This window comes from Panthera leo, chromosome B4 (genome assembly GCF_018350215.1).
Source record: "Panthera leo isolate Ple1 chromosome B4, P.leo_Ple1_pat1.1, whole genome shotgun sequence".
Lineage (NCBI taxonomy): Eukaryota > Metazoa > Chordata > Mammalia > Carnivora > Felidae > Panthera > Panthera leo.
This window is the reverse complement of record NC_056685.1, coordinates 55,615,584-55,627,084: the sequence shown is the minus strand read 5'-3', so window position 1 is coordinate 55,627,084 and position 11,501 is coordinate 55,615,584. Positions and strand designations below refer to the sequence as shown.

Genomic DNA, 11,501 nt, shown 5'->3' with positions numbered 1-11,501 from the left:
CAGTTGTAGAGAGACAAGGGTGACGGTGGCGGAGTGATAGCTCCGGCGCGCCGGCCGCGTGCCGAAGGGTCAGGTTATCAGCCACTCTCTGCCACACTCAAATATATACATACATTGGGAGAGGGGGGTTATTTTTTATTGTTTGCCTCTATCTCCAGAGAACAAGGGAGGGAGGGAGAGGCGCGCGCTCCAGGCGAGCGTCGCGGATCTGAACGGGTCGAAGGAGGCAAATTTGCGGGTGGGGGAAGGCGGGGGAGACCTTGATTTCCACCAATCCCCGGGCGTTTGTCTGCGAAGTCCGGGGCGCAGCGGAAGGCTGCGGCGCGCCGCTGAATTAACTGATGAGAGCGAGTTCTTTTCTTCTCCGGGAGGGGTGGGGAGCGAGGGTCCTGGCGGGCAAGGCGGAGAAGCCCGGGGCAGGATAGCGGTCCCGGGCCGCGGTGGAAATTTCCAAGGACTTGGCGCGGCGCGGGGAGCGTGTCTGGGGGGTGCCTGGCGGTGAAGCAGCACGGGAGGCGGGGAGAGGCGGCGAAGGGCGCCAGAGCATCTCTCAGAAGCGGACGCCGCGGGCCAGTAGTCTGGGAGGGAGCCGAGCCTCTCCCCGGACCCGCGCCGAGGGCGACAGTGATGCTGCAGAACCGGCGGGAGCGACTCGCCGCGGCCGCTCTCTGCGCTCTCGGAGACCCCAGCGCCCGCCTTCTGCAGGGGAAGCGACCATGACCGTAGCTCGTGATTCGCCCCCCGGCCACTTCCCCTAGAAAGAAACCATTGAAAAAGTTGCATTTAAAAAAATCCTTGCGCTGACCTTTGGGGCCGTGGGGGCCGAAGAAACGTGCGTGCCAGTGCAAGCCAGAAAGCGGAAGGTGTGTGTGCATGGGGGGCCGGCGGTGGGGGGACCCTCTGCTGCCACTTTGCCTAACGCTGTGCTGAAGCCGCCCCCTGGGGACCCCGGGGCTGCGATGAGCCCCTGCGGGCGGGCCCGGCGACACACGTCCAGAGGGGCCATGGCAGTACTGGCGTGGAAGTTCCCGAGGACCCGGCTGCCGGTGGGAGCCAGTGCCCTTTGCGTCGTGGTCCTCTGTTGGCTCTACGTCTTCCCAGTCTACCGACTGCCCAACGAGAAGGAGATCGTACAAGGGGTGCTGCAACAGGGCACGGCGTGGAGAAGGAACCAGACAGCAGCGAGAGTCTTCAGGTACTCCTCCCCTTGCAGCTCCTCCCCGCTCGTGTCCTTTACTCCCGGTGCGCCGAGGACAGGGTCACTGGCTAGGACTGCCTTGCAGAGGCATCTCTTTCATCCAGTCCTTCTTGTCCTACCCCCTTTCTTTGCCATTTCTAAACCTGAAGACTTTAGTCAGGGGTCCTTAACACCCCTGGCCCCAAGAGATATGCAGACACCTGCTTTGCCCATGTAAAGCCTGAAGCGTTTCTTCCCCAGCCTGAGTTATAGTCAACGATTTGCAGATAACTGGTGGGAAGGAGAATCCAGGCTAACTTTGTCCTTTGTACTTAATGAGAATTTAGCTCTTGGGCGCTGCAGATGTTTGAAACTATAGATAACTAGAAGCAGCTAAGAGGCATCTTCCTGAGGTTAGGTGAGTGGTTGGTAACAAATCACTAATGAGGGAGTGATGGACAAATCTTGGGCAGGAAAAACATGGACACCTAGCCCGGATCCCGCTGCTTTGTGCAGTGTGCCAGTGACAAAACACAGAGTCCTTACTGATGCCCTATTAAGAGCTGGGTACTGTGCAATTTTTATTGAAACTTCAACAACTTTCTAATAACAGATATTATTATTCCCATCTTACAAACCACAAACTGAGTCTTCAGAAGGAGGAGTTACTTCAAGGTCATGTCCCTTTGATGTGTGGGAGCTGGAATTTTCATCACATAAGGCTCTACAGCTCTCAGCTCTATTTTTTTTTTTTTTTCTTTTTCTTGTGACTTAGACATCTTGTGGATGCCTTCTGGAGGATGGGAGTTGGGCGTTAGGTAGAGACTTGAAGTCAGAAAACAAACAAAAAAATGCAAGCCAGGTTGGAAATCAGAACTCTGAAGATCGCTCAGAGGTTGTAGTTTCCCTTCCTTTCTGGGAATTTCAGCTGAAGTGTCTAAAAATAAGTCCTTGGCAGCAGGGGTTGTGTAGTTAGATTGGAGGGAAGGCAGTGCAGCTTCCCCTTCCTCTCCACATTTCTGGGTGTGTTGAGGGGACACACCACTGTCAAGAGCCCCTTTCCCCTTCAGTCCCCAGGGCTGAGAAGACTGAAGCTCTTCCTGAGAGTGTAGTGGTCTGGCTGGAGAGTACTTTCCTTTGATCTGCCTAAGATTTTTCCAAAGCAGTATATGGGCAGCCTAGAGCCAACTGAAACATTTTCACTACCGTTGGTTACAAATGTTCAGAAACATCTATAAATTTCAAAAAACTTTTTAAACATATGGTTTCTTTCTTCTCTGGCCTGCTTCTGGAAAGAAGGTCAAAGAGATAATAGCCAATTCTTTTAGAGGAAGGCAGCTGAATTCTTTAAACTGGGAGGGAAGACTTTCCTTCCCTCTCTTTAGAATTCAGCTATCATTAAGTTTAAAAATAACCTTACACCCCTGAAAAGTTTATAAGGGCTAATTTTCTCTTGCCTTCACAGTATTGATTGTTCGACTCAAAGGCACCCAAAGGGTATAGCATCCGGCAACTCTTTTCTCCAAAGACAGAAAGCACTTTCATTCCAAGAAATATAAGGAAATGAGTTAAGAACTTCCCATTGGTTTGCAATGAAAGAGTCCATTTTTTTGGATAGGAGGAGGAATAATGAAGCTCTTTTAGAGAATACATTTCTTTTGCAGGACATACTCAAGTGGAAAATGCTTCATATTCTGAGAAACACAGGCTGATGGTTTCTGAGACGCATTTGTCCCTTGCTGTCAGTAGCCTGGGGTAGTCTTCAGTGTGTTTAGCTGTCATTGAGTCTAGTCTCTGTGTGCCGAGAATTACTAATTGAAGTCCATACACTGTAAAAAACTGCTTTACCACATATCCCTCAAGATGAATGTCTATAAAACTGTGTAAGAGGCCCCGTTGCTTATTGAAAAGAGTTTGGGCTTTGGAGTAGAATTCTAGACTAGTAGAATTTCTAGACTGAGTATGCCATGACTAGATAGATAAGCAGCAGAGTATCCTTGGCAAGCTGCTCTCTTTGAGTCTTAGTTTCCTTATTTATAAAAGGGGATAATAACATTTACTCTGCAGGGTTGGTATAGGTTTAAATAAAAAAACACCTGATGCACATTTACCCAGTCAATGGAATTATTATAATTGTCATGAATTACACCTTTTTGTATATGTTACAACTTAAATAAAGACTGCTGGGAAGCTCATAAGAATTTGAAGTGTTTCACCTGCCAAATTTGCAGAGAAACATTACTGGCCAATATTTTGCTCCTACTGCCCTCTTCTTTACACTGAAGCTAATAATTAGGGACAAGGAGTTTTGAAAGATAAAGGTATCCTGGTTTGTTAGGTCAAAAAATTTTTTGTACTCTGCATGCTTAATAAAATCCATTAAAAAAAATGGGTGGTTAGTATGTGGGCAGTACTGTATGTTTTTAAAATATTAGATAGGTAAGCCAGAGGCCTTTATGATGTTAAGAAGACAGTTTTTGCAAACAGGTGTCTGTGTTTTCCAGTCTAAAACATCTTCTGCACAGATAGAAATATATGTACACAAATGTACTGTATGCACTTATGTATGGAGATATGTATATTTATTTACGAACCATGGAATGATGTTATGTATATGTATAAAGTCATACACATATTCATATATACATACATACAAATCATTGCAATCAGTCAGTTGACCAACATTTAATGAATGACTACTGTGCACCAGATATCAGGCCCCGGAGGATAGCAGTGAACAGGATTGCTTTCTCTGAGACAGCTTACCTCCTACTAGGGGTTGATTGACAAAAACGAATGAGTAAAGCAATAGGATGATTTAAAGTTCTGTTAAATGCTATGAGGACAAAGGAAAGTGTTTCATTATGCTCTAATTAGAGCATTTCATTAAGCATTAGAATTTCACATTACATTTTGTCCTCTGCGCTTTCATTTACTTTTGTGATTTTCTTCTCTTGGCTCAGACTTCAAGTATGACTTCTTAACGGGGGGGGTGGGGGGGGGTGGGGGGGAGGACCTTGGCAGATTGCATAGGTCAAGGCAGGAAGAAAGTAACAAAGCTGCAAGAGTTTTGAACTAGATGGGACGTTTTTGTAACCTCCACATGGTAACAGAAAGTTTAAGGGATCAATTGGCCCTATCATAGAAATATTGGAGACTTTCTTTGCAACTCTTGTTGCTTCTGGATGAGTAGCCAAGTAGTAGCCAAAGTGGCATTTTTCTCTTCCATCAGGGCCTTACCCACTTGATTTGCTTCTCAGAAAGAAACTTCAGCTCACAATTTACGTGACAGACTTTATCCTTGGCATCAGACATGGTAACGACGACAACAACAGTAAAACCAACAAATTATTAGGAGCTTATAATGTCCATTGCACTGTGCAATGTGCTTTAAATGTACTGTCTCATTTAATTCTCCTAACAATCTTGTATAAATGGATACATTATCATCCACATTTATAAAGAGGAACATGCCCATGTCCCTGGCATCAAGGAATTTGCCATAATCCTAGGGACAGGCATATTTGTGTATAATTAATTAACCAACTGGACATAGGGACATCAAAGAGAGGCAGCATAGTGGACAGAAAAATTTACGGATTCGGGAGCTGAACGAATGTGGTTGGAATTCCATCTGATTTCCTTTTTGGTTGTTCGATCATTGGTACATTCAACTTAAAGAGCTTCAGACTCCCCATTGTAAAATAGGTTTGTAATACTTTCTTACAAGTTTGCAGTGAAAATTACATGGTCGCATTTAGAAAGTACCTAGAATGCTGCTTGCCACATACCTCTGTTTGTACATTGTTGTTATAACAATCAAGCAAAGTACTGGGGAAGTTCATGGAAACATGGCTTTTAATTCTGCTGGAAGGAGGGAAATCAGAGAAGAGATGGTGTTTGCACTAAGCCTTGAAGGATGGTGAAATAGGGTAAGAGTAAGAGGTGAGGGCAGAAGGATATTCTAGGCAGGGAAGCAGCAAAGGCCGAAGCAGGGAGGTGTGGAAATGCTTGCTGTGCTTCCTGTATAAAAAGGTATTAATTTTCCTACAGAGAACGTAGTAGGAAGGTAGACTGGGAGGTGGGTGGAAGCCAGGTCACAATCTCTGAATGGGCTTAAGGTGTGGTTTATGAAAAATGAACAAACATCCAGTATCCAAGAGCATTGGATGTGTCAGCTCTGAGCAGAGTTGGCACATCGCTGTTACTGGTGGATTGGGGGATAGAGGATAATACACGCACGTGCCTTGAACATTCTGTATATTTACTGGGTGCTAACCATTACTCTAAGCCATGATGTTCCTCTTTCCTTTCCCAAATTCTGAACCAAATACTACTCTAAGCACGTCTAGCTTTATGTGCCAACTTTTCTGTCTGTATTTTTGAATCTGTGTATCCCAGAAGCTTCAGATATTTCTACAGCTGCCCTGGTGGCCACAGAACAGCACTGGGGGTGGAGGGGGTGGGAGGCAGGTACAGCCATCTGTATATATGGGATGTAAGGTTTATGTTTGTTAAATGGGAAATTTATGGAATTCACTTTATTTTTAAAAAAAAATTTAATGTTTATATTTAAGAGAAAGAAAGAGAGAGAGAATGTGTGCGTGAGCAGGAGAGGGGCAGAGAGAGAGAAAGAGAGAGAGAGAATCCGATGTAGGTTTCATGCTGTCAATGCAAAGCCCAACACCGAACATGGGGCTTGAACCTACCAACCATGAAATCATGACCTTAGCCAAAGTCAGACGCTCAACTGACTGAGCCACCCAGGTACCCTGGGATTCACTTTAAAAGTAGTTTAAGAAAAAGATAGTTTGGGGCACCAACTTCGGCTCATGTAATGATCTCACGGTTTGTGAGTTCAAGTCCTGCTCTGTACTGACAACTTCAAGCCTGGAGCCTCCTTTGGATTCTGTGTCTCCCTCTCTCTCTGCCCCTCCCCTGCTCAGGCTCTGTCTCTCTCAGTCTCTGTCTCTCAAAAATAAATAAAACACTAAAAATAAAAAGAAAGAAAAGATAGTTTAATACATTTTGGTGCTTAAAATAAGCTTCAACTATGTTGTGGATTTACAAATGTGAAAAAAAGTCATTAGCAATAACTTGCAATAGCAAAAATAAATCATGAACTCTGACTGGACGCATACAATGTACCAGGCCTAGTTCTCAGGGCTTATATTTCTTATCTTTTGTTCTCGTAGCTACTTTACAAAGTAGGCATTTGTATGTTCTTTGTGCTATGGATGAGGAAATGCAGATTCAGATAGATCCATTCACGAAATGATGGGTCAGTTTTCCAACCCAGAGCTAAGCCTTATGCTGATTCTAAGCCTTATGCTCGTTCCCTGACAATGTTAGATAAATGGGGCACTGCTACCCATATCCCTTATCATCTGGCCATGCTTACTTCTCCAACATCATGTTTCATCAACGTTCCTCTTATAGTATAGTAATGCTGGTAAGGGGTATGGTTCCTTGTAACAAGTCAGGCTGTGTTGATCTTACTGGTGTCATTCACTCTGACTGGAATGCCTTTCCTTCAAGGCCACAACTCCTTGTCCTTCATCTGGCCAATCCTTACTTCTTGACAGTGCATTTACTGGTTAACAGCAAAGGTCCCAAAGTGACCTTTGTGCTGAAATTCTGATTCCACCATTTGCCATGTTCCTGAGCAAGTCCACCCTCACTGTTCGTTTCCTTATCTGTACAGTGTGGCTTCTTGTAAAATTGCTGTGAGCATTAGGATAGATAATGCATTGAAAAATGCTTTTGGCATATAATTAGTGCTTAGTCCATATCAGCTCTCATCAAGGTAGCCTCTCTTACTCCTTTTTTCCTCTCCAGGTTGCGTTAAAAGCTTCTCATTTCTGTTTTTTTTTAAATGCCTTGTACATATTATTGCATTTCTTTTGTTTTTCAAAAAATATTTACTACGTTGTGTCTACCATTATTACCATATAAGATGCTGGAACTATAACTATAGTTCTATAGGTATAGAACTATAACTATAAGAATTTCAAGAAATACTTTCTTGAAGTTTATGAGCTACTGAGGGGAGACATAATTAATACATAGATATACAAGTATCTGGTAGTGACAGGTGCATTTTAGTGGTGCTGTATTAAAAGTATCAGTTTATTTGTCTTCCATTTCTGCTCGCTCATTGATATTTGCATTCCTAGAGCTGAACACAGTTCCCGGCTCACTAATTTTCATTGAGTTATTGTGTGAATGAACGTTTCAGCAAGGTGTGAGACCAGATAGCTAATCAGTCAGTCAGTTAACAAATATTTAATGAGGTCCAATATTCTGCTTGGCTGTGTGGGGATCAAAGGAGGAAATGACATCCTCTCTATTCTGAAAGAGTTCTTACTCTAGAGTAGAGTTTTCTAGTCTCAGCACTACTCATATTTTGGGCTAGATAATTCTTTGTTGCAGAGGGCTGTCCTGTACATTGCAGAACACATAGCAACATTCATGGCCTCTGTCCACTAAATGAAACAACTAGATATGTCTCCAGATTTAGCAAAATGTCTCTTGGGGGGAGAAATTGCCCCTGCGTGAGAATTACTGCTTTAGAGAAACAAAACCAACCTAGTTCATAGGACTTTTAAAAATCCCAGAAAACATGCAACGAATAGCTAAATCTGGAAACTGCAAACCATAAACACTTTGTCTACTGGAAAAGGAGTGGATGAATTGTACTTTGGTGGATGTCTAGGTCTTGGTTAAAGGAGGGGAGTGAGAGGGGATGCCTTTGGGGAAGCTTACTTTAAGTAGCTGTCTCTATTGAAAGCTTATGTGAGAGCTGGCTAGGGTTCTCACTAGTGCCCCGCTTAGACTCTGGCAGGAGGAGCCATGGGGGTCTCACTCTGTTCCTCCTTTGGTCTCAGCCCTTTGCAAAGGGGCAAGGCCAGAGAGGGACTTTGTCGACCCCGTGATTTACATTTGAGGCAGGAATTCCCAGCCCAAATGACCGAAGCCCACTTCCACAGCCTGCTTGCCTGCTTGGGTTGTTTCTCCATCCCTCATCCTCAGGGTGGCTTTTTCCATTGCTGTGTGCACTCCTAGGCCCAAGGGATGGCCAAGGAGCAGCTCCTTGTGGGAGGCAGAGGCTGTGGAAGGAACTTGGAAATGGGACTGGGGGTTTGCATGTCCCAGTATCAAACTTCCTGGAGTTTGAGAAGCCTAAATTTACACCTGGCATTCCAGTTGGTTATGTGGGTATATTTGTTCAGGGCAAAGGATAGGAGGATAGAACATATTTTTTATCTGTTTGTTGATTTTATTATAGCTTTTAAATATTTAGATACATTTGTGCTTTTGTCCTCTGCCTTGCAAATTGATGTGTTTTTTTGCAACTTGGAAGTCTATTAGTCTTCATTTCAGAGAGAAGTATCTAGAGAGCTAGTTGGATCAATTGAATAGTTGTATATGTTAGTGTAGGCTGTGGCCAGTTTGTCTTTTGACAAAGTTGGGTTAGGAAGCCAGAGCTGGTGTATTGAATTAAGAACATACAGATTCTAACCTACTGAATGAGAAGGTACAAGCCACCCATGTGGGGGGCGGAGGGCAGCAGGTAGCTCCCTTGGCATCCCAGCTCCCACTCTGGGAAAAGGAAACCCATTCAGGGTCATTTTGATTAAGTATGCAGTTTCAATCCCCCCCCCCCCCCCCACCAAAGGAAGTAGAGTCACAATATTGATCCGATCCTGGAATGGAGGGGGTAGAATGAGCTGGGGGCAGTCCTCTGTCCCAGGGCATGAATGACCCGGAGATTGTGAGTAGGATAGCGAGCACGTATTACTTGTAAGGTGGCTGGAACAGAGGTCACTAACATTTTCTGGGCTTAACTCTTAAGTGGTTATTTTTAAAGGTTCCCCAGGAAAAAGTAAAGCAGGAACTTATGGCGGGAATTCTAAACTTAAGTTCTTATCTAAATGTCCAGACTGTGGATGTTAAGCAGGGTTATCGTACTGTAAAATGCTCAGGCAGGAACTCAGAAAAACAAGTTTTTTTCTCATCATATTTGTAAGTCATCTTGGAAATGATGTTGACTATGTATAATTAATGCATTTTCTCTGATTGAGTTGATAGATTCCTAGTAAACTATAGTACTTTTTTAGTTCTTCATTCTATTTTGGCTCTATCAGGAGTTGTGTGACCTTGTGCAAGCTGCTTAACCTCTCTGTTATTTTGTTTTGTTATCTGAAAAGTGGTATATGATGTGCTCATCTACTTCATAGGTTTATGAGGATAATTGAAGTAATGAGTGTAGAATCCATAACCCTCCTCACCTGCCTGGGTGAGATGACAGGATGCTTATTCCCACCTAGAAAGAGTCCAGACTTTGGGGCCCCAGAGAATCAGGATTTGATCCTAGTTCTGTCATTTATTTCTTAGCTTTGTGACCTTGAAAAATTTACCTGGCCTCTCTCAGCCTTAGCTGTGGATGGCAGTACTTACCTTAAGAGGATTAGGTGTTGAATTATTGCTAATTATTAAGCCATAATAATGAGAAAAGCTGCTTCCTGGGACATATCTTATGCCTATTACTTGCACTTTCAGTAATGGAATATCTAATGAAATGTGACCCTATGACACAGCGTCTTCTTTCATAAAATTAGCGCTAAGGATGCTGTAACATGGCCAGTAGAATTTTAAGGAAGAGCACAGAGCCCAGCCATAAATCCCCTATTCATTCATTCATTCACTCATCCACATTTACTAAATGCCTGTTGTGCACCACATTGGTGTTGAGAAACAGTGGTTAAAGTTAAGACATGGTTCCTGATTTTATAAAATTTAGTCTGGTCTAGTGTCATTAGTCAAGTTAGTAAGAAATTGAGTAATGTGGTGTTCAAAGGGTTATGGTTGGTCTGTTTCAGATATTTATGCTGAGTTTCAAAGTGATTGATTTTTCTCCCTTTCTGTTGGACTGTCTTCTAGCTATGGCATTGTGTGAAAGGGAAGCAGCCAAGACCAGGGGAGCTGTGTCACTCCTTTAATTAGGTGCCAGGAGGAAGCTGCAGTGAATTCAGAGTTACACATTCTTTATTATTCAGGGCTTATGTAGCAGAGTACCAGAGATTTCCAAGTGAGTGTAATGAGAACAGGCTTTTTGGGAACAAATTACTTATTTCAATTATTGGTACAGCAAATATATACAGGACTTTATGTACTCTGTGCTTATTTAAAAAACTTACAGTGTTCCTTATTTGTCTGATTTTGGAAGTAATAGATACATACTGTAGAAAAATTTTAAGTGTAGTAAAAAGGAGAAAAAAAACCACTCACAATTCCCTCCCTCAGAAATACTTCATTATGAACACTGTTTCTTTTGTGCATAGTTGTTTGCATATGTGTATTACATAATTGTGTATGCTTTGTATATTTAGTTTTATATTCCCCTTTATCCACTCAATGTTATATCTTTGACATTTTCTCATATAATTAAAAGCTTGTGAGAAAATTGCTTTATGATTTTCATTTTGGGCAAACATTATTTACTGTGAGTTTCTTATTTTTTAAATTAATTAACTAATTAATTTTTGGAAAGAGAATGCGTGCACATGCTGAGGAGGGACAGAGATGGAGAGAGAAAATCTTTTTTTTTTTAATTAAAAATATATTTGTTTTAACGTTTATTCATTTTTGAGAGGCAGAGAGAGAGGGGGACACAGAATCCAAAGCATGCCCCAGGTTCTGAGCGGTCAGCACAGAGCCTGACACAGGGCTCGAACCCACTAACGCGGCTCAAACCCACTAACCGCGAGATCATGACCTGAGCTGAAGTCAGACACTCAACCCACTGAGCCACCCAGGTGCTTCCAGAGAGAGAAAAATTTTAAGCAGGTGCCATGCTGGGCATGGAGCCCAACGTGGGCTCCTCACAACTGTGAGGTCATGACCTGAGCCATGACCTGAGCTGAAATCAAGTCAGATACTTAAGGGGCTGAACCACCCAGGCACCCCTGCTATGAGCTTTTTAAATGTTACCATATTGGAAGAAATTACTTTCTTCAAAAGGATCCTTTTCAGGGATATCAAATTTGCATATTAGATTTTTTCTTTAAACATTTCTTCATATAGATTTGGTAAATCCTGAGCATGCGAAATAAAAAAGCTTCTTTAAACAGTTCTGCTTTCTCAAGTTTGACATTTAAATGATAAAAGCAACACTATTTTCATTTGTAAAAGTGATTGACATTTAATCACCTAGGGACACACATTGCTAATATTTTCGTGTATATTTTCCTAGACTATTCAGTGCTTCTCTGTGCGTTTATAAAACAGGAATATAATGAGGGTTGCCTGGTTGGCTCAGTTG

The 11,501-nt window shown here is 42.9% G+C and overlaps 1 protein-coding gene across 8 annotated transcripts in view; it reads left to right on the top strand.

The window, feature by feature from the left end:
• Window positions 1-854: 854 nt before the first annotated feature.
• ST8SIA1 (ST8 alpha-N-acetyl-neuraminide alpha-2,8-sialyltransferase 1) overlaps window positions 855-11,501 on the top strand; it is a 150,945-nt gene continuing 140,298 nt past the window's right edge. For 7 of the 8 annotated variants that reach the window (XR_006204724.1, XR_006204723.1, XR_006204725.1 and 4 more), the window contains exon 1: window positions 855-1,195. Coding sequence is in view for 5 of the 8 variants with exons in the window: in XM_042946015.1 (XP_042801949.1) it covers window positions 960-1,195 (236 nt within the window). In the remaining 3 variants the exon portion in view is untranslated. The remainder of the gene's footprint in view (window positions 1,196-11,501) is intronic. The other variant, XM_042946016.1, reaches the window with a different exon arrangement.